The sequence below is a fragment of the Bombina bombina genome, chromosome 10 (assembly GCF_027579735.1).
Source record: "Bombina bombina isolate aBomBom1 chromosome 10, aBomBom1.pri, whole genome shotgun sequence".
Classification (NCBI taxonomy): Eukaryota; Metazoa; Chordata; class Amphibia; order Anura; family Bombinatoridae; genus Bombina; species Bombina bombina.
In genome coordinates, this window is record NC_069508.1 from 45,056,021 (window position 1) to 45,079,889 (window position 23,869).

A 23,869-nucleotide genomic window follows, 5' to 3' on the forward strand; every position below is an offset into this window, starting at 1 on the left:
AGACCAAGTCGCTGCCTTACAGATCTGTTCAACAGAAGCCTCATTCTTGAAAGCCCAAGTGGAAGCCACAGCTCTAGTAGAGTGAGCTGTAATTCGTTCAGGAGGCTGCCTTCCAGCAGTCTCATAAGCCAACCGGATGATGCTTTTCAGCCAGAAAGACAGAGAGGTCGCAGTCGCCTTTTGACCTCTCCTCTTACCAGAATAGACGACAAACAAGGACGATGTTTGTCTGAAATCTTTAGTTGCTTTTAGGTAAAACTTCAAAGCACGAACCACATCGAGATTGTGTAACAGACGTTCCTTGTTAGAAGCTGGGTTAGGACACAGAGAAGGAACAACTATTTCCTGGTTAATATTCTTACTGGAAACCACTTTTGGAAGAAAACCAGGTTTGGTACGTAAAACGACCTTATCTGTATGAAACACCAGGTAGGGTGAATTACACTGCAAAGCAGACAATTCAGAAACTCTTCTAGCGGAAGAGATAGCAACCAAAAACAAAACTTTCCAAGATAGTAACTTAATATCTATGGAATGTAGAGGTTCAAACGGAACCCCCTGAAGAACTGAAAGAACTAGATTTAGACTCCATGGAGGAGCCACAGGTCTGTAGACAGGCTTGATTCTGACTAAAGCCTGCACAGACTCCTGAACATCTGGCATTGCTGCCAGACGTTTGTGTAACAAAACAGACAGAGCTGATATCTGTCCTTTCAAGGAACTAGCTGACAAACCTTTCTCCAATCCTTCTTGGAGAAAAGCTAAAATCCTTGGAATCCTAATCTTACTCCATGAGTAACCCTTGGATTCGCACCAACAAAGATATTTCCGCCATATCTTATGGTAAATTTTCCTAGTGACAGGCTTTCTAGCCTGAATCAGGGTATCTATAACTGAATCCGAAAACCCACGCTTAGCTAGAATCAAGCGTTCAATCTCCAAGCAGTAAGTTGCAGAGAGACTAGGTTTGGATGTACGAATGGACCTTGAATTAGAAGGTCCTGCTTCAAAGGTAGCTTCCATGGTGGAACCGATGACATTCACCAGGTCTGCATACCAGGTCCTGCGTGGCCATGCAGGAGCTATCAGAATTACCGATGCCTTCTCCTGTTTGATCCTGGCTACTAGCCGTGGGAGAAGAGGAAACGGTGGAAAGACATAAGCTAGATTGAACGACCAAGGCGCTGCTAAGGCATCTACCAGTGTCGCCTTGGGATCCCTGGACCCGTAACATGGAACTTTTGAGTTCCGACGTGACGCCATCAGATCGAGGATCCGGAATGCCCCATAGTTGAGTTAACTGGGCAAAAACCTCCGGGTGAAGTTCCCACTCCCCCGGATGGAAAGTCTGACGACTCAGATAATCCACTTCCCAGTTGTCCACTCCTGGGATGTGAATTGCTGATAGATGGCAGAAGCGATCCTCTGCCCATTTGATGATCTTGGATACCTCTCTCATCGCCAGGGAACTCTTCGTACCCCCTGATGATTGATGTACGCGACAGTCGTCATGTTGTCCGACTGAAATCTGATGAATCTGGCCTCCGCTATTTGAGGCCATGCCTGGAGCGCATTGAATATCGCTCTCAATTCCAATATGTTTATCGGGAGAAGAGATTCTTCCCGAGACCATAGACCCTGAGCCTTCAGGGACTCCCAGACCGCGCCCCAGCCCAAAAGACTGGCGTCGGTCGTGACGATGATCCACTCCGGTCTGCGGAAACTCATTCCCTGAGAAAGGTGATCTAGAGACAGCCACCAGAGGAGTGAGTCTCTGGTTTTCTGGTCCATTTGAATCTGGGGAGACAAGTCTGCATAATCCCCATTCCACTGTTTGAGCATGCACAGTTGCAATGGTCTTAAATGAATTTGAGCAAAAGGAACCACGTCCATTGCCGCAACCATTAGTCCTATTACCTCCATGCACTGAGCTATGGAGGGCTGAGGAATGGATTGAAGAACTCGACAAGCGTTCAGAAACTTTAACTTCATGACCTCTGTCAGAAAGATCTTCATTTCTACGGAGTCTATTATTGTTCCCAGAAAGGGAACCCTTGTGGACGGGGACAGGGAACTTTTTTCTATGTTCACCTTCCACCGGTGAGATCTGAGAAAGGCTAGAACAATGTCTGTATGAGCCCTTGCTTTGGGAAGGGACGACGCTTGTATTAGAATGTAGTCTAGGTAAGGTGCTACTGCAATGCCCCTCGGCCTTAGCACCGCTAGAAGGGACCCTAGCACCTTTGTGAAAATTCTGGGAGCAGTGGCTAATCCGAACGGAAGAGCCACAAACTGGTAATGTTTGTCCAGAAAGGCGAACCTCAGGAACTGATGGTGATCTTTGTGGATAGGAATATGCAGGTACGCATCCTTTAAGTCCACGGTAGTCATGTATTGACCCTCCTGGATCGTTGGTAAAATTGTCCGAATGGTTTCCCTTTTGAATGATGGAACTCTGAGGAATTTGTTTAGAATTTTTAAGTCCAGAATTGGCCTGAAAGTTCCTTCTTTTTTGGGAACTACAAACAGGTTTGAGTAAAAACCCAGTCCTTGTTCCACTGTTGGAACTGGGTGTATCACTCCCATCTTTAATAGGTCTTCTACGCAACGTAAGAATGCCTGTCTCTTTATCTGGTCTAAAGATAAACGAGACATGTGGAACTTTCCCCTTGGAGGAAGGTCCTTGAACTCTAGAAGATACCCCTGAGAAACAATTTCTAGTGCCCAGGGGTCCGGAACATCTCTTGCCCAAGCCTGAGCAAAGAGAGAAAGTCTGCCCCCTACTAGATCCGGTCCCGGATCGGGGGCTACCCCTTCATGCTGTCTTGGTAGCAGCAGCAGGCTTCTTGGCCTGTTTGCCCTTGTTCCAGCCTTGCAAAGGCTTCCATGCTGGTTTGGGCTGGGATGCGTTACCCTCTTGCCTAGTGGCTGTAGAGATGGAAGTCGGTCCGTTCCTGAAATTGCGAAAGGAACGAAAATTAGTTATTTTTAGCCTTGAAAGGTCTATCCTGTGGAAGGGCATGGCCCTTTCCCCCAGTGATATCTGAAATAATTTCCTTCAACTCTGGCCCAAATAGGGTCTTACCCTTGAAAGGAATATTAAGTAATTTTGTTTTGGACGACACATCCGCCGACCAAGACTTTAACCAAAGCGCTCTGCGCACCACAATTGCAAAACCAGCGTCTGTAATGAAAGAATTAGCCAACTTCAGGGCGTGAATTCTGTCCATGACTTCATCATAAGAAGTCTCCTTTTGGAGCGAGTTTTCTAGTTCCTCAAACCAAAAAGTCGCTGCAGTGGCTACAGGAATAATGCAAGAAATTGGTTGAAGAAGAAAACCCTGTTGAACAAAGATTTTCTTAAGTAAACCTAATTTTTTATCCATAGGATCTTTGAAAGCGCAACCGTCTTCTATTGGTATAGTCGTACGCTTAGCTAGCGTTGAAACTGCCCCCTCTACCTTAGGGACCGTCTGCCACGCGTCCCTTCTGGGATCAACAATTGGGAACATTTTCTTAAATATAGGAGGGGGAACAAAAGGTACTCCTGGCTTCTCCCACTCCTTATTAACGATATCCGCCACCCTCTTGGCTATAGGAAACGCATCAGTGTGTACTGGGACCTCTAAGAATTTGTCCATTTTACATAATTTTTCTGGGATCACCAAAGGATCACAATCATCAAGTGTAGCTAGTACCTCCTTAAGTAGGGCGCGGAGGTGTTCTAGCTTAAATTTAAATGCTATAGTATCAGGCTCTGCCTGCTGAGAAACTTTTCCTGTGTCAGAAATTTCTCCCTCAGACAGGCCTTCCCTCACCGCTAAGTCAGATTGGTGTGAGGGAACTACAGATAACTTATCCTCTGCGTCTGCTTGCTCATCCTGTGTTTAAAACTGAGCAATCACGCTTCCTAGGAAAAGCAGGCAGTTTGGAAAAAATGCTGAGAGAATTATCCATTACTGCCGCAGTTGCATAGTAATCACAATTGGTGCGTTAGATGTACTGGGCATCGCTTGCGCGGGCATAGCTGGTGTTGACACAGAAGGGGAGGATAGCGAGCCATCTTCACACCCTTCATCTAAAGAATCATCTTGGGCTATATCTTTAAGTGTAATTGTACGGTCCTTAAGCTGTTTGGACGCTATAGCACATTTCACACAAATTTAATGGGGGAACCACCTTGGCCTTTGAACATACAGAACATAGGCTATCTGAAGGTTCAGACATGTTTAATAGACTTAAAAATAACTTCAATGCAATAAAATTTATTTTTGACAAAAACGTTACTTTCTCTTTAACTAATAAAAGTGCATACTTTATTACTGAACCATCAAAAAACCATCAAAAACACATCCGATTTTTATGAATTTTTCACCAGTGTCATAATGCTTTGAAAAGGTTGCACACTAATTTTCAGACCAATTAACCCCTTAATGCCCAAACCGGAGCTAATAACAGCAGTTTACCGGTTAACACACTACAGTACTCTGCCACAGCTTGCCCTGTGGCTTTTACCTTCCTTAGGGTTATTTTGGTAAGAATATAAGCCTCCCTGGAGCCCTTTCTGATGCCTCCGGACTCCCCACGTGAAGCTGCATTAACTGGCTAGTCAAAACCAATTCGCAATTGAGGTGCGAAAATGAGGCTTCCTTCCTCTGCATACCAGAGTGGAGGGGCCTTTCTGACTAGATCAGGTGTCCAACTAAGTGCCAGGTGCAAATTAATCCCCAAAAGTGTTTTAAGTTGATAAAAAAAAACACCTTTTTAAGTTGAAAACTTGCTAAAAAGCAATCGATTAGCCCACAATAGTGTCAACCAGCATAAGCCCTTAAAATAAGCCATCCTTTTATTGCTGAATCTAATAACAATGGCTTACCTATCCCAGAGGGAATTTCTGACAGTCTTCTAGCATTACTGGGTCTCGTTAGAAAAATGACTGATCATACCTGAAGCAGTTAAGCCTGCAAACTGTTCCCCCAACTGATGTTATCTGGTTTCAACAGTCCTGCGTGGGAACAGCAATGGATTTTAGTTACTGGTGCTAAAATCATAGTCCTCTTAGCAGAAATCTTCACTTTCTGCTGCAGAGTAAATAGTACAAGCCGGCACTATTTTAAAATAACAAACTCTTGATAGAAGAAATAAAAAACTACAACTAACACACTCTTTACCACCCCCGGGGAGATGCTACTAGTTAGAGCTGCAAAGAGAATGACTGGGGGGGCGGAGCCTGAGGGGAGCTATATGGACAGCTTTGCTGTGTGCTCTCTTTGCCACTTCCTGTAGGGATTGAGAATATCCCACAAGTAAGGATGAAGCCGTGGAACGGATACATCAATGTAGGAGAAATTAGCTGTTTTTATCCGGAAACTACCTGAAAGTTCCTCATTGCACTCAGTGATACAGGAATTTATGGATAAGAGAAGCATCTCTTCCCACCTTTGTCTGCTTTTTAGTTATTTTTAGGTTGAACCAGAACTACAACCCACAGTACATATCTCCAGTAACAAATAGGACAAAAATATGACAAAAATATGACACTGACCATATTTACATCAACAAAATCTTTATTTTTAATCAGTAGACCAGCATTATCTAAACTGCAAGAAGTGGAAACAAAAACAGATCACATCACAGCTTTTGGTCACAGAGCATGCTAGAAATTAAAGTGTACAAAAACACAGCAGCTTCAATTTAGGTAAAGAGGGTTATGGTTTTTCAGGTGTATACTAGAAACCACTGGAGCAATGGAACTAAAAATTTTCAAATATCAAACAATGAAACAAGCTAAAAAACATTTTATTTACAGCAGAAAGACGTTAAATATAATATGCATTATAAATGCAAACTGCGAAATAAAAAAGTAATAAAACAAAATCTAAAAACTATTAAAAATTGGATTAACATTGTTTTGATAACATTTTAATCATATTAAACAGTCACTGATGACCATATGACATTTATGACTCCAATGGTTCAGCTGCTACTTCTGCATCTTCAGTGTCTACACACACATCCCCCTCTGCGCCAGCGTCCATATCAGCAGTCACATCTGTTTCCTGACTCTCAAAGGGATTTTCACCCTAAGGGAGTGAAACAAAGGGTTAATGTACCTAAATATAGTGGTGTAAAGATCCTCTAGAAGAATTAAACATTAAAAGTATCTAGCTGCAAGCTTTATTTTTAAGAAATCTAAAAAGGTGTGGAAACAAAATGACTGCCCCTTTAAATAAAGGTGGACACTGAATTTTTACTATTATGACTGTTTTGCAAATAGTTGGTGAACTTCAGCTAACAGCAGTAAAAAGAGGTTAATTTGATTTCCTTTGTGGATACTAAAGTAGGTAGGCTCAGGAATGCTCTGCAGACAGGATGCGTTTAGCTAGGTCCCAGTAATGTATTGGTGATGCCAAGCCAACTTTTCAACAAAGGATACAAAGTGAATGAAGCAAATTTGATAACCAAACGTAAATTGGAAAGTTGCTTCATGTTTTGTTTGAATCATTAAAGTTCCACTTTAAAAATGTAACCACATCAGGATAAAAACCCCAAGCAAGAAAGATTTGAGGACCATTAATACAGTAGAGTTTCATAATCAAATAAAAAAATTATGCTTACCTGATAAATTTCTCTCTTGTGGGGTATCCAGTCCACGGGTTCATCCATTACTTGTGGGATATTCTCCTTCCCAACAGGAAGTTGCAAGAGGACACCCACAGCAGAGCTGTCTATATAGCTCCTCCCCTAACCCCCACCTCCAGTCATTAGACCGAAGACAAGTAAGAAAAAGGAGAAACTATAGGGTGCAGTGGTGACTAGTTTTAAAAATAAAAACACCTGCCTTAAAGTGACAGGGCGGGCCATGGACTGGATACACCACAAGAGAAAGAAATTTATCAGGTAAGCATAAATTTTGTTTTCTCTTGTAAGGTGTATCCAGTCCACGGGTTCATCCATTACTTGTGGGATACCAATACCAAAGCTTTAGGACACTGATGAAGGGAGGGACAAGGCAGGAACTTAAACGGAAGGCACCACTGCCTGTAAGACCTTTCTCCCAAAAATAGCCTCCGAGGAAGCAAAAGTATCAAATTTGTAGAATTTAGAAAAAGGTATGAAGCGAAGGCCAAGTCGCCGCCTTACAAATCTGTTCAACAGAGGCCTCATGTTTAAAAGCCCATGTGGAAGCTACCGCTCTAGTAGAATGAGCTGTAATTCCTTCAGGAAGCTGCTGGCCAGCAGTCTCATAAGCTAAACGGATTATGCTTCTCAGCCAAAAAGAAAGAAGTTGCCGAAGCCTTTTGGCCTCTCCTCTTTCCAGAATAGACAACAATGCAGATGTTTGACGAAAATCCTTAGTAGCTTGCAAATAAAACTTTAAAGCACAAACCACGTCAAGATTGTGTAATAGACGTTCCTTCTTTGAAGGATTAGGACACAGACGGAACAACAATTTCCTGATTGATATTATTATTAGATACCACCTTAGGAAGAAACCCAGGTTTGGTACGCAAAACTACCTTATCTGCATGGAAGATCAGATGAGGGGAATCACACTGCAAGGCAGATAACTCTGAAACTCTTCGAGCCGAAGAGATAGCTACTAGGAACAGAACTTTCCAAGATAAAAGCTTGATATCTATGGAATGCAAAGGTTCAAACGGAACCCCTTGAACTTTAAGAACTAAATTTAAACTCCATGGCGGAGCAATAGGTTTAAACACAGGCTTGATTCTAACTAAAGCCTGACAAAACGCCTGAACATCTGGAACATCAGCCAGACGCTTATGCAAAAGGACAGAGCAGAAATCTGTCCCTTTAAGGAACTAGCCGATAATCCCTTTTCCAATCCTTCTTGGAGAAAGGATAATATCCTAGGAATCCTGACCTTACTCCACGAGTAACCCTTGGATTCACACCAATGAAGATATTTACACCATATCTTATAATAGATTTTCCTAGTGACAGGCTTTCGAGCCTGAATCAAGGTATCAATGACCGACTCTGAAAAACCACGTTTTGACATAATCAAGCGTTCAATCTCCAAGCAGTCAGACACAGAGAAATTAGATTTGGATGTTTGAATGGACCTTGGAGTAGAAGGTCCTGCCTCAGCGGCAGAGTCAATGGTGGAAAGGATGACATATCCACCAGATCTGCATACCAAGTCCTGCGTGGCCACGCAGGTGCTATCAAAATCACAGAAGCTCTCTCCTGCTTGATCTTGGCAATCAGACGAGGGAGGAGAGGAAATGGTGGAAACACATGAGCCAGGCTGAAGGACCAGGGCACTGCTAGAGAATCTATCAGCGTTGCCTGGGGATCCCTTGACCTGGACCCGTAACAAGGAAGCTTGGTGTTCTGACGAGACGCCATCAGATCCAGTTCTGGTTTGCCCCATAGTTGAATCAGCTGGGCAAATACCTCCGGGTGGAGCGCCCACTCCCCTGGATGAAAAGTCCGCCTCCCAGTTCTCTACTCCTGGGATATGGATAGCTGAGAGATGGCAAGAGTGAACCTCTGCTCATAGAATTATCTTGGAAACCTCCATCATTGCCAGGGGACTCCTTGTTCCCCCCGATGGTTGATATAGGCTACAGTCGTGATATTGTCCAACTGAAATCTGATGAATCTGACTGCAGTTAGTTGAGGCCAAGCCTGAAGAGCATTGAATATTGCTCTTAGCTCCAGAATGTTTATCGGAAGGAGGGCTTCCTCCTGAGTCCACGAACCCTGAGCCTTCAGGGAATTCCAGACTGCGCCCCAGCCCAGAAGGCTGGCATCTGTCGTCACTATAGTCCACTCCGGCCTGCGGAAACACATTCCCCTGGACAGATGGACCCGAGACAACCACCAGAGAAGAGAATACCTGGTATCTTGATCCAGATTTAGCAGAAGAGACAAATCTGTGTAGTCCCCATTCCACTGATTGAGCATGCAAAGTTGCAGTGGTCTGAGATGTAGGCGGGCAAACGGCACTATGTCCATTGCCGCTACCATTAGGCCGATCATTTCCATACACTGAGCCACTGACGGCCGAGAAGTGATATCCTGACCTCTGTCATAAAATTTTTCATTTCTACTGAATCTATCAGAGTTCCTAGGTAGGAAACTTGTGAGAGGAGAAAGAACTCTTTTCTCTGTTCACTTTCCACCCGTGAGACCTCAGAAAGGCCAGAACAATGTCCGTATGGGACTTGGCAAGCTGAAAAGTCGACGCCTGGATTAGAATGTCATCTAAGGCGCCACCGCTATGCCCAGCGGCCTTAGAACCGCCAGAAGGGACCCTAGAACCTTCATAAAGATTCTTGGCGCCGTGGCTAACCCGAAAGGAAGAGCCACAAACTGGTAATGCCTGTCTAGGAAGGCGAACCTGAGGAACTGATGATGCCCTCTGTGAATCGGAATGTGGAAATAAGCATCCTTTAAGTCCACGTTAGTCATATTGACCCTCCTGGATCATAGGGAAGATGGTTCGGATTGTCTCCATCTTGAAGGATGGGACCCTGAGAAATTTGTTTAGGATCTTGAGATCCAAGATTGGTCTGCAAGTTCACTCTTTTTTGGGAACTATAAACAGGTTTGAATAGAAACCCTGCCCCTGTTCCTCCCTTGGAACTGGGTGGATCACTCCCATAACCAGTAGGTTTTGAACAGAAAGTAAGAATGCCTCTCTTTATCTGGTTTGCAGATAATTGTGAGAGATTAAATCTCCCCTTTGGAGATGAACCTTTGAATTCCAGAAGATATCCCTGGGAAACAATCTCTAGTGCCCAGGGATCCTGGACGTCTCTTGCCCAAATCTGGGTGAAGAGAGAGTCTGCCCCCGACTAGATCAGGTCCCGGATCGGGGGCTACTCCTTCATGCTGTCTTAGAAGCAGCAGCAGGTTCTTTGGCCTGCTTCCCCTTGTTCCAAGCCTGGTTAGGTCTCCAGACTGGTTTGGACTGGGCGAAATTTCCCTCTTGTTTTGCATTATAGGAAACTGAGGCTGTGCCACTCTTGAAGTTTCGAAAGGAACGAAAATTATTCTGTTTGGTCCTCAATTTATTGGACCTATCCTGAGGAAGGGCGTGACCTTTTCCTCCGGTAATATCAGAGATGATCTCCTTCAGGCCGGGCCCGAATAGGGTCTGTCCTTTGAAGGGGATGTTAAGAAGCTTAGACCTTGAAGTAACGTCTGCTGACCAGGACTTAAGCCATAGCGCCCTACGCGCCAGAATGGCAAAACCTGAATTCTTAGCTAGGGTAGAGACTGCTCCCTCCACCTTAGGGACTGTCTGCCACGAGTCCCGTATGGTGGCATCTATGGGAAACATCTTTTTAAAAGCAGGAGGGGGAGAGAACGGCACACCTAGTCTATCCCATTCCTTAGTAATAATTTCCGAATATCTCTTAGGGACTGGAAAAACAGTGTAAACAGGCACTGCAAAGTATTTGTCCATCTTACACAATTTCTCTGGAACTGCAATGGGTTCACAGTCATCCAGAGTCGCTAAAACCTCCCTAAGCAATAAGCGGAGGTGTACAAGCTTAAATTTAAACGCTGTCATTTCAGAATCAGACTGAAGCAACGCCTTCCCTGAATCTGAAATGTCACCCACAGATAGAAGCTCATTGCCTCGGCTTCTGAGTATTGTGAGGGTATATCGGACACAGGTATTAAAGCGTCAGAAAGCTCTGTATTTGTTCTAGCCCCAGAGCTGTCTCGCTTTCCTTGTAACCCTGGCAGTTTGGACAATACCTCTGAGAGGGTAGCATTCATAACTGCCGCCATGTCCTGTAAGATAAAAGAATTAGACGCGCTAGATGTACTTGGCGTCACTTGAGCGGGAGTTTTAGGTTCTGACACGTGGGGAGAGCTAGATGGCATAATCTCCTTTTTTCAGCCAGAATCCTCTGGAGATAAATCTTTAAACACCATAATATGTTCTTTATAGTTAATAGAAATTTCAGTACATTTGGTACACATTCTAAGAGGGGGTTCCACCATTGCTTCCAAACATATTGAACAAGGAGTTTCCTCTATGTCAGACATGTTTAACAGACTAGTAATGAGACAAGCAAGCTTGGAAAAAACACTTTAATAAAGGTGAAAAAGCAATTAAACAAAAACGTTACTGTGCCTTTAAGAGAAAAAAACTAGCACTTAAACTGCAAAACAGTGTAAAAATACAGTAAAGTCTTCAAAATATTTACAGTATGTGTAAGGGACTAAAGCAACATTGCACCCACTTGCAAATGGATGATTAACCCCTTAGCCCCCAAACCGGATTTAAAAAACGTCAACCACGGGTAAAAAAACAGTTGAGCACCTTGCCACAGCTCTGCTGAGGCTCCTACCTGCCCTTTAGTGAAGAAATAAACCCTTTATGATTGTCCTCAGATGCCAGAGTACTCCTCTAGGGAAGCTGGATGTCTCAGTCTGCAGGAAACTGCGCATCTAGAGCGCGAAAATAGGCCCCTCCCACCATGTGCTGGATGTCAGAGGGGCCTTAAGAAAGTACTCTAGGAGTATCTGACTAGCCATGTGGAAAACTAGGCCCCAAATAAAGACTTATCTCCCTCAGAGAAAAAACGTTCTATTTATGAAAACATGCAAACTTTTTTTTTTTACCAAGTAATATGAGTATTAACATGAGTATTACCCCGTTTTGTAAGCATGATCCCAGTCGTTAAATCACTCCATCTAGCTTACCTCAAATATACAAGGCTCTGTCAGCATTTTCTAGAACTTATTCATCTCTCTAGAAATAAAAATACTAAACATACCTCAAAGCAGGTAATCCACAGACCGTTCCCCCAACAGAAGTTTTCCCATACTCTTCAGTTGTGTGAGAACAGCAATGGACCTTAGTTACAAACCGCTAAGATCATCAACCTCCAGGCAGAATTCTTCTTCTAATTTCTGCCTGAGTGTAAAACAGTACAACGCCGGTACCGTTTAAAAATAACAAACTCTTGATTGAAGGTAAAACTACACTAAGTCACCACATATCTCTTGAGACTTCCCATCTTGTTGAGAGTTGCAAGAGAATGACTGGGGGTGGGGGTTAGGGGAGGAGCTATATAGACAGCTCTGCTGTGGGTGTCCTCTTGCAACTTCCTGTTGGGAAGGAGAAAACCTGTGGACTGGATACACCTTACAAGAGAAAATGCAATAGCTTAATCAAATTCTACTGCTTGTTTAAAATTCAATTTGCATCCCACCTGTATTACATGACAGCTATCAGCAAATCAAAGACATGTATAAAAACTGAACGCTTGCACATGATCAGTAGTAGTTTGCACCTCAAGAAGCGTGCATATAAATGACATCCATCATCAAAATGTGTACAAATTTGAGTCCTAAAACAGCACGCTCCAAATTATGTTTAACCCCTAATGAGCACAATGTACCATGTACATCGCCGGCCGTCAAGGGTTTTCTTTTTTAAGGGGTTATTTTGAGCTTTAGTGTCCCTATAAATAGGCAGGTAAAACATGAATATACAAACTGTTTCCCAAACCCAGTCCTCAGGGGATATTCATTATCTTAACTAGAGCACAGGTGAAAATCAGCTCACTCAGCTGATTTCACCTGTGCTCTAGCTAATATAATGAATATCTTGCCTAAGTAAGGCTCTTAAGGACAATGTTTTAATGGTCACACCAACCAGCTGATTTTACCGAACCCCTAGAATTTTAGCCAATATTAGAGACGCCGAACCCAAAAAAAAAATTTTTTTTTGTGATTCAGATAGAGCATGCCATTTTAAACCACTTTCTAATTTACTCCTATGTTTTTTGTTCTCTTGCCATCATTTGAAAAAAGGCATCTAAGCTAAGGAGCCAGACAATTTTTGGTTCAGACCCTGGACAGCTTGTTTACTGGTGGGTGAATTTATCCACCAATCAGCAACCATCACCCAAGGTTGTTCATCAAAAATGGGCCGGCATCTAAACTTACATTCTTGGTTTTCAAATAAAGATACCAAGAGAATGAAGAAAATTTAATGAGTAAATTAGAGTTGCTTAAAAAAGGAAATTTATGCTTATCTGATAAATTTGTTTCTTTTACGATATGACGAGTCCACGGATTTCATCCTTACTTATGGGATATCGCCTCCTGGTCAGCCGGAGGAGGCAAAGAGCACCACAGCAGAGTTGTATATATAGCTCCTCCCTTCCCTCCCACTCCAGTCAATCGAGCGAAGGAAGAGAAAGGAAAAGCCAAGGTGCAGAGGTGACTGAAGTTTAACAAAAATAAAAGACTTGTCTTAGAAATTGAGAGGGTGGGCCGTGGACTCAAAGCAATAGGACACGGATAAAAGGGAGGGACAAGACAGGAACCTAAACGGAAGGCACCACTGCTTGAAGAACCTTTCTCCCAAAAACAGCCTTGGACGAGGCAAAAATATAAAATTTGTAAAATTTAGAAAAAGTGTGAAAAAAGAACCAAGTTGCAGGCTTGCAAATCTGTTCAACAGAAGCATCATGAGGAAGCCACAGCCCTAGTAGAATGGGCCGTAATTTGTTCTGGAGGCTGCTGGCCAGCAGTTTCATATGCAACACGGATGATACTCTTCAGCCAAAATGAGAGAGGTAGCCGTAGCTTTCTGACCCATACGTTTCCCAGCAAAAAAGGAAATTTATGCTTACTTGATTTTCTTTTACGATATACCGAGTCCATGGTTTCATCCTTTACTTGTGGGATATATTCCTCCTGCTAACAGGAAGTGGCAAAGAGCACCACAGCAGAGCTGCTATATAGCTCCTCCCCTAACTCCTCCCCCCAGTCATTCGACCGAAGTTATAGGAAGAGAAAGGGAAAGAACCATAAAGGTGCAGAGGTGACTGAAGTTTATATAAAAACAAATCCTGTCTCAAAATGACAGGGTGGACCGTGGACTCGGTATATCGTAAAAGAAATCAATTTATCAGGTAAGCATAAATTTCGTTTTCTTTTACAAGATATATAGAGTCCACGGTTTCATCCTTTACTTGTGGGATACCAATACCAAAGCTTTAGGACACGGATTAAAGGGAGGGACAAGACAGGATCCTAAACGGAAGGCACCACTGCTTGAAACCCCTTTCTCCCAAAAATAGCCTCAGAAGAAGCAAAAAGTATCAAATTTGTAAAATTTGGAAAAAGTATGAAGGCCAATGTGGAAGCCACAGCTCTAGTGGAATGAGCCGTAATCTTCTCAGGAGGCTGCTGTCCAGCAGTCTCGTATGCCAAACGTATGATGCTTTTCAGCCAAAAAGAAAGATGTAGCTGTAGCTTCTTGACCTCTACCCTTTCCAGAATAAACCACAGAGAGGATGTTTGATGGAAATCCTTGGTTGCTTGCAAGTAAAACTTCAAAGCACGAACCACGTCTAAGTTATGTAACAGACGATCCTTATTAGAAGGATTAGGACAAAGAAGGAACAACAATTTCCTGATTAATAATCTTATTTGAAACAACCTTAGGAAGAAATCCAGGTTTAGTCCGCAAAACCACCTTATCAGAATGGAAGATAAGGGGAATCACATTGTAATGCAAAAAGCTCAGAAACTCTTCGAGCAGAAAAGATAGCGACTAGAAACCAAACTTTCCAAGATAACAGCTTAATATCTATGGAATGCATGGGTTCAAACGGAACCCCTTGAAGAACATTAAGAACTAGATTCAAGCTCCATGGCGGAGCAATTGGCTTGAACACAGGCTCGATTCTGATTAAAGCCTGACAAAATGCCTGAACATCTGGGATGTCAGCCAGCTGCTTGTGAAGCAAAATTGACAAAAGCAGATATTTGTCCCTTCAAGGAACTAGCTGATAAACCCTTCTCCAATCATTCTTGGAGAAAATACAAAATCCTAGGAATCCTGATCTTACTCCATGAGTAACCCTTGGATTCACACCAATAGATATTTACGCCATATCTTATGGTAAATTTTTCTAGTGACCGGCTTGCGAGCCTGAATCAGGGTATCAATAACCGGCTCAGAGGAACCCCGCTTAGATAAAATCAACCGTTCAATCTACAAGCAGTCAGCTGCAGAGAAGTTAGATTTGGATGTTGGAACTGACCTTGAATGAGAAGGTCCTTTCTCAATGGCAGTCTCCATGGTGGCAGAGACGACATGTCCACTAGATCTGCATACCAGGTCCTGCGTGGCCACACAGGCACTATTAGAATTACAGAAGCCCTCTCCTGTTTGATTCTGGAAATCACCGAGGAAGGAGAGGAAAAGATGGAAACACATAAGCCAGGTTGAACGACCAAGGTACTTGCTAGAGCATCTCAGTACTGCCTGGGGATCCCTTGACCTGGACCCGTAACATGGAAGTTTGGCATTCTATCGAGATGCCATAAATCCAATTCTGGTGCGCCCCATTGACGAGTCAAGTCTGACGACTTGGAAAATCTGCTTCCCAGTTCTCTACTCCTGGGATATAGATCGCAGACAGATGGCATGAGTGAGCCTCCGCCCATCGGATTATCTTTCATACTTCTATCATCGCTAGAGAACTCCTTGTTCCCCCTTGATGATTGATATATGCCACAGTCGTGATATTGTCCGACTGGAATCTTATGAATTTGGCCGAAGCCAACTGGGCCATACCAGCAGCGCGTTTAATATCGCTCTCAGTTCCAGAATATCGATTGGTAATTGAGACTCCGCCCGAGTCCACACACCCTGAGCCTTCAGGGAATTCCAGACGGCACCCCAGCCCAGAAAACAGGCGTCCGTTATTACCCAAGATGGCCTACGGAAGCACATACCTTGGGACAGATTGTCCTGCGACAACCACCACACCGAAGAGCGTCTCTGGTCTCTTGGTCCAGATTTATCTGAGATAAATTCACCTAATCTCCATTCCACTGACTGAGCATGCACAGTTGTAGTGGTCTTAGATGAAAGCGAGCAAACGGGATGATATCCACTGCCGCTACCATTAGTCCGATGACTTCCATACACTGAGCCGCTGAATGGACTGCAGAGCCCTGCAAGTATTTAGAATCTTTGATTTTCTGACTTCTGTCAGAAATATTTTCATGTTTTCTGAGTCTATCAGAGTTCCCAGGAATGGAACTCTGGTCTGTGGAACTAGTGAACTCTTTTCTACATTTACTTTCCAACCGTGAGTTCTCAGAAATGACACTATGTCCGTGTGATATTTGGACAGATGAAATGTTGACGCCTGAATCAGGATATCGTCCAGATAGGGCGCCACTGCTATGCCTCACGGCCTGAGGACCGCTAGAAGAGACCCTAGAACCTTTGTGAAGATCTTGGGAGCCGTGGCCAACCCAAAGGACATGGCCACAAACTGATAATGTTTGTCCTGAAATGCAAATTGCAGGAACGGATGGTGATCCTTGTGGATAGGGATGTGAAGATACGCATCCTTCAGGTCCACCATGGTCATGTATTGACCCTCCTGGATCATAGGCAGAATTGTACGAATAGTCTCCATCTTGAACGATGGAACTCTGAGAAACTGGTTTAGGACACTTGAGATCTAAAAATCGGTCTGAAGGTTCCCTCTTTCTTGGGAACCACAAAAAGGTTTGAATAGAACCCCTGCCCTAGTTCCCGATCTGGGCAAATTACACCCATGGTGTAGAGGTCTTTTACACGGCGTAAGAACGCCTCTTTTTGTCTGGTCTACAGACAATCATGAAAGATGAAATCTCCCCCTTGGGGGGGGGGGGGGAGTCTTTGAATTCTAACTGATACCCCCCTGGGCCACAATTTCCAATGGATCCTGTACATCCCTTGGCCAAGCCTGAGCAAAGAAAGTCTGCCCCCTACTAGATCCGGTCCCGGATCGGGGGCTGCCCCTTCATGCTGTCTTGGTAGCAGCAGCAGGCTTTTTGACCGGTTTGCCTATATTCCAGGCCTGATTAGGTCTCCAGACCACCTTGGATTGCGCAAAGTTCCCTTCCTGCTTAGTGGAGGAAGGGGAAGCAGAGGATGTTCCTTTAATATTTCGAAAGGAAAGAAAATTATTTTGTTTACTCATCTTGAGGGGCTTGTCCTGAGGTAGGGCGTGACCCTTACCTCCAGTAATGTCAGATTATTTCCTTCAGTTCAGGCCCGAATAGGGTCTTACCCTTGAAGGGAATAGTCAAAAGCTTAGATTTAGACGATACGTCAGCCGACCATGACTTTAGCCATAACGCTCTACGTGCTACAATGGCAAAGCCTGCATTTTTCGCTGCTAATTTTGCAAGTTGAAAAGCAGCATCCGTCAAAAGAATTAGCTAGCTTAAGAGCCTTAGTTCTGTCTAAAATGTCCTCTATAGGTGTCTCAACCTTCAGAGACTCTTCCAGGGCGTCAAACCAAAAGGCAGCTGCAGTAGTTACTGGAACCATGCAAGCTATAGGCTGTAAGAGAAAACCCTGGTGAACAAAAACTCTTTAGAAGACCCTCCAATTTTTATCCATAGGGTCTTTAAACGCACAACTGTCCTCAATGGGTATAGTTGTACGTTTAGCTAAAGTAGAAATAGCTCCCTCCACCTTGGGAATCAATTGCCAAAAAACCCTCATGGTGTCAGATATGGGAAACATCTTTATAAAACTAGGAGGGGGAGAAAACTGTATACCTGGTCTATCCCATTCCTTCTTAACAATTTCTGAAATTCTCTTAGGAACCGGAAAAACATCCGTGTAAGTAGGTACTTCCAAATATTTGTCCATTTTACACAACTTCTCTGGAGGATCCGCGATTGGGTCACAATTATCCAGAGTCGCTAGAACCTCAATGAGAAATAAGTGGAGGTGTTCTAATTTGAATTTAAAGGACACAAAGTCCGAATCTGTCTGAGGTAATAAATTTCCTGACTCTGAAAGTTCTCCCTCAGACATAAAATCCCTAACCCCCAAATCAGAGCATTGGGAGTTATGGCCACTAAGGCGTCAGAGGGTTCAGTATTTGCATTAATATCTGACCTATGGCGTTTACCCTGCAAACCTGGCAGCTTAGACAATACCTCTGTAAGGGAAGTAGACATGACTGCAGCAATATCTTGCAAAGTAAAAGTAGACTCACTAGAAGTACTCTGCGTCGCTTGCGTGGGGGGTTAAAGGTTGTGACACTTGGGGAGAATTAGATGGCATATGCCGACTCTCTGCAAACTGAGAATCCTCCTGAGGCCCACTTTCTCTATTTAAAATATGATCTTTTAGTGCACAAAGGGCACAATGTAAGAGGGGGTTCCACCATGGTTTCTAAACACATAGAACACTGACTTCCCTTGTCAGACATGTTGTACAGACTAGTAATAACAGCACAAGTCTTTCCCAACCTTATATGTGAAAAAAACAGACCGCACAAAAAAAGGTTACTGCGCCTTTAAGATAAAAAAAAGTGTACACTGTTTTGCAAAGTCGTTAAATGATAACAAAAATGACCAATTTTGTGATTTTTAGAGCCTAGTGTGGCATTGGATGCACCACAAGTAAAAGGAGAGAAATTTAAATTTTAGCAAATTAGGCAGTAAACTAACAATCTGCAGACAATTTTTCACTAAATGACTTCTGCACCTCGCCACTGCTCTGCTGTGGCGCCTACCTGCCCCCAAGACCTGTCAAAACGATCCGGTCTCACTCTAAAGTACAGCCTCACAGTATGGGTCCAACCGGAGCTAATAGCTAGCTGCTACCTCTCCAGAAAAACTAACTGCGCACTGAAGCGCGAAAATATGCCCCGCCCATCCTGTCTGATGAGCCAAAAATAAAGAAAACCGCATGGGAAGCGTTTTCAACTAACATGTACACACTGCTTGTAAAATATGCCATGTGAACCCCACAGAAATTATACAACTCAGCCTCAAAAAAACTCATATATCGTTAACCGAAGGTTTGTCTAGGCTGCCCCAGTGTCTAGCCACATAGCCCTTAAGTATCCCCAGCAATTTAGACTGGGATAAAAATGTATAGGCTACCACAGTATCACCCCATAATAAGGACAACTGCTTACCCTTGCCCCTCATGGGGAATATGTCAGCCAGATTCTGATATATCATATTTCCTCAGAATATAAATGACTGCACATACCTTGAAACTGCTTGCAGCAAGAAAACGTTCCCCCATACTGAAGACTTCTCCTGTAATTCCTCAGCATCACTAGTGGGAACGAACATCATCTTAGTTACTACTGCTAAGATCAGACTCAAGGCATGATTCTTCATCCCTATCATGCCAGAGGGAAACCGTACACACCGTGGTACCATTTAAAATGAAAAAATTCTTGATTGAAGAAAAACTAAAGCTATCTTTTTATCACCACATAAAACTTTACCCTTCCTATTGCTATGCATAAGCAAAGAGAATGACTGGGGGGAGGAGTTAGGGGAGGAGCTATATAGCAGCTCTGCTGTGGTGCTCTTTGCCACTTCCTGTTAGCAGGAGGAATATATCCCACAAGTAAAGGATGAAACCGTGGACTCTGTATATCTGGTAAAAGAAACAACGAATAATGAAGATGTTTGACGAAAATCCTTAGTCGCCTGCAAGTAGAACTTAAAGGCACAGACTACATCCAAATTATGTAACAGACGCTCCTCCTTAGGATTAGGACACAAGTAAGGAACAACAATTTCCTGATTAAAATTTTTGTTAGAAACAACCTTAGGAAGAAAACCAGGTTTGGTACGTAACACCACCTTATCAGAATGGAAAATAAGATAAGGAGAATCACATTGTAATGCCGAAAGCTCAAACTCTGCGAGCAGAAGAAATGGCAACTAAAAATAAAACTTTCCAAGATAATAACAATATCTATGGAATGCATGGGTTCAAACAGAGTTTGAATTTAGTTCTTAATGTTCTTCAAGGGGTTCCAAGGAGGAGCAATTGGTCTAAACACAGGCCGGATTCTAGTCAGGGCCTGACAAAAAGATTGAACATCTGGAACATCTGCCAGACGCTTGTGTAACAAAATAAAGAAGAAATCTGTCCCTTTAAGGAACTTGCTGACAACCCTTTCTCCAGTCCTTGGAGAAAAGAAAATCCTGGGAATCCTAACCCTACCCCATGAGTAGCCCTTGGATTCGCACCAATAAAACAATTTATGTAAGAACTTACCTGATAAATTAAATTAATCTTTCCTATTGGCAAGAGTCCATGAGCTAGTGACATATGGGATATACAATCCTACCAGGAGGGGAAAAGTTTTCCAAACCTCAAAATGCCTATAAATACACCCCTCACCACACCCACAATTCAGTTTAACGAATAGCCAAGCAGTGGGGTGATAAAGAAAGGAGTAGAAAGCATCAAAGGAAATTTGGAAATAATTGTGCTTTATACAAAAAATCATAACCACCATAAAAAGGGTGGGCCTCATGGACTCTTGCCAATATGAAAGAAATGAATTTATCAGGTAAGTTCTTACATAAATTATGTTTTTTTCATGTAATTGGCAAGAGTCCATGAGCTAGTGACATATGGGATATCAATACCCAAGATGTGGATCTCCACTCAAGAGTCACTAGAGAGGGAGGGAAAAATAAAAACAGCCATAATCTGCTGAAAAAAATTAATCCACAACTCAAACATAAGTTTTTCATTTGAAAGAAAAAAACTTAAATCAAAAGCAGAAGAATCAAATTGAAACAGCTGCCTGAAGAACTTTTCTACCAAAAACTGCTTCCGAAGAAGCAAATACATCAAAACGGTAGAATTTAGTAAATGGATGCAAAGAGGACCAAGTTGCCGCTTTGCAAATCTGATCAACTGAAGATTCATTCTTAAAAAGCCCACGAAGTGGAGACTGATCTAGTATAATGAGCTGTAAATCTCTGAGGCGGGGCCTGACCCGACTCCAAATAAACTTGATGAATCAAAAGTTTCAACCAAGAAGCCAAGGAAATAGCAGAAGCCTCCTGACCTTTCCTAGGACCAGAAAATAAAACAAATAGACTGGAAGTCTTCCTAAAATCTTTAGTAGCTTCCACATAATATTTCAAAGCTCTTACCACATCCAAAGAATGTAAGGAACTTTCCAAAGAATTCTTAGGATTAGGACACAAGGAAGGGACAACAATTTCTCTACTAATGTTAGACTTCACAACCTTAGGTAAAAAGCAAAAAGTCCGCAAACTGCATTATCCTGATGAAAAAAATTAGAAAAGGAGACTCACAAGAAAGCAGATAACTCAGAAACTCTTCTAGCAGAAGATGGCCAAAAGGAACAACACTTTCCAAGAAAGTAGTTTAATGTCCAAAAAATGCATAGGTTCAAATGGAAGAACCCGAAAAGCCATCAGAACCAAATTAAGACACCAAGGAGGAGAAATTGATTAAATAAGAGGCTTAAAAAGAACTAAAGCCTGTACAAAACAGTGTATATCAGGAAGTATAGCAATCTTTCTGTGAAAAACAGAAAGAGCAGAGATTTGTCCTTTCAAGGAACTTGCAGACAAACCCTTATCCAAATCGTCCTGAAGAAACTAAAATTCTAAAAGAATGCCAGGAGAATTTATGAGAAGAACACCATGAAATGTAAGTCTTCCAAACTCTATAATAAATCTTTCTAGAAACAGATTTACGAGCTTGTAACATAGTATTAATCACCGAGTCAGAGAAACCTCTATGACTTAGCACTAAGCGTTCAATTTCCATACCTTCAAATTTAATGATTTGAGATCCTGATGGAAAAACGGACCTTGAGATAGTAGGTCTGGCCGAACAGAAGTGGCCAAAGCGGCAACTGGACATCCAAACCAGATCCGCATACCAAAACCTGTGTGGCCATGCTGGTGCCACCAGCAACACAAATGATTGCTCCATGATGATTTTGGAGATCACTCTTGGAAGGTGAACTAGAGGTGGGAAATGTAAGCAGGATGCATACACCAAGGAAGTGTCAGCCTATCCCCTGCTTCCGCCTGAACATCCCTGGACCTGGACAGGTATCTGGGAAGTTTCTTGTTTAGATGAGAGGCCATGAGATCTCTCTGGAAGAACCCACAACTGAACAATCTGAGAAAAACACATCTGGATGGAGAGACCACTCCCTCTGGATGTAAAGTCTGGCGGCTGAGATAATCCGCCTCCCAATTGTCTACACCTGGGATAAGCACTGCAGAGATTAGACAAGAGCTGTATTCCGCTGGATCCGAGAAACTTTTTCATAGCTTGGGGACTGAGTCCCACCCTGATGATTGACATATGCCACTGTTGTGATATTGTCTGTCTGAAAACAAATGAACGGTTTCTCTCTTTAGCAGAGGCCAAAACTGAAGAGCTCTTGAAAATTGCAAGGAGTTCTAAAATATTTTAGTAATCTTGAGATTTCCAAACTCCTTGTGCTTTCAGAGATCCCTAAACAGCTCGCCAACCTGAAAGACTCGCATCTGTTGTGATCACAGTCCAGGGTTGGTCGAACAAAAGAAGCCCCTTAAACTTAACGATTGTGATCTAACCACCATGTCAGAGAGTGTCGTACATTGATTCAGAGTCATGGACACAATCTGGAAGCCTAAAAAGGTTACCCTTGTCTGAGGAATCAAGAAACTTTTGGTAAATTGATCCTCCAACCATGTTTCCAAAGAAACACTAGTTGATTTGTGTGAGATTCTGCAGTACACAAAGACTGAGCTAGTACCAAGATATCGTCCAAAATAAGGAAACACCGCAATACCCTGTTCTCTGATTACAGAGAGTAGGGCACACAGAACTTTGAAAAGATTCTTGGAGCTGTTGCTAGGCCAATTAATCTGCCCCCTACCAGCTGAGCTGGAATGAGGGCCGCACCTTTAGCATATTGCAATAGGCGAATAATGCTAGATAAGTCAGAATCATATTCCTGTTTGCGCTAAATTCTCCAACCACAAGGTTGATGCAGCCGCAACATCAGCCAAAGAAATTGCAGGTCTGAGAGATGACCTGAATATAAATAGGCCTTCCTTAGATAAGATTCAAGCTTCCTATCTAAAGGATCCTTAAAAAGGAAGTACTATCTTCATAGGAATAGTGGTACGTTTAGCAGGAGTAGAAATAGCCCCATCAACTTTGGGGATTTTTTTCCCAAAACTCTATAGATTTTGCTGGTAAAGGACACAATTTTTTAAACCTTGAAGAAGGAATAGAAGTAGTACCTGGCCTATTCCCATTCCCTAGAAATCATATCAGAAATAGCCTCAGGAATAGGAAAAAAACCCTGGAGAAACCACAGGAGGTTTAAAAACAGAATTTAAACGTTTATTAGACTGAACGTCAATGGGACTGGTTACCTCAATATCCAAAGTAATTAACACTTTTAATAAAGAACGCATATACTCTATTTTAAATAAATAAGTAGATTTGTCAGTGTCAATATCTGAGGAAGGATCTCTGAATCAGATAGCTCCTCATCAGAAGAGGATAAATTTTTATGTTGTTGGTCATTTGAAATTTCATCAACTAAATGAGAAATTTTAAAAGACCTTTACGTTTATTAGAAGGTGGAAATGCAGACACAGCCTTCAAAATAGAATCAGAAACAAATTCTTTAAAATTTACAGATATATCATAACATTAGAAGTTGAAGGAACTAAACTGGCAATGTGCCATTACTGATGGATACACTAACTGCATGTAAAAGTTTATCATGACCACTATTACAAATGACATTCAGTGAAATAATTTCAACAATTTTACAACAAATGCACCTAGCTTTGGTAGGACCAATGTCAGGCAGCAATGTTCCAGCAGAAACTTCTGAGGCAGGATCAGATAAAGACATCTTGCAAAATTTAAGAGAAAAAAACCCATAAAAAGCAAAATGATCTATTTCCTTATATGACAGTTTCAGGAATGGGAAAAAAAGCAAATAGCATAGACCTCTGATAGAGAGAAAAAAAAAAAAAAATCAAGAGGCAAACATCAATGGGGTATTGAAAT

General features: G+C 42.6%; 1 protein-coding gene across 1 annotated transcript in view; it reads right to left on the reverse strand.

Annotated features, from left to right (window-relative positions):
- Positions 1-5,960: 5,960 nt before the first annotated feature.
- LOC128640700 (DBIRD complex subunit ZNF326-like) overlaps positions 5,961-23,869 on the reverse strand; it is a 91,704-nt gene continuing 73,795 nt past the window's right edge. Inside the window, 1 exon segment of the mRNA XM_053693128.1 lies at positions 5,961-6,083. Within this exon segment, the coding sequence (XP_053549103.1) occupies positions 5,961-6,083 (123 nt within the window).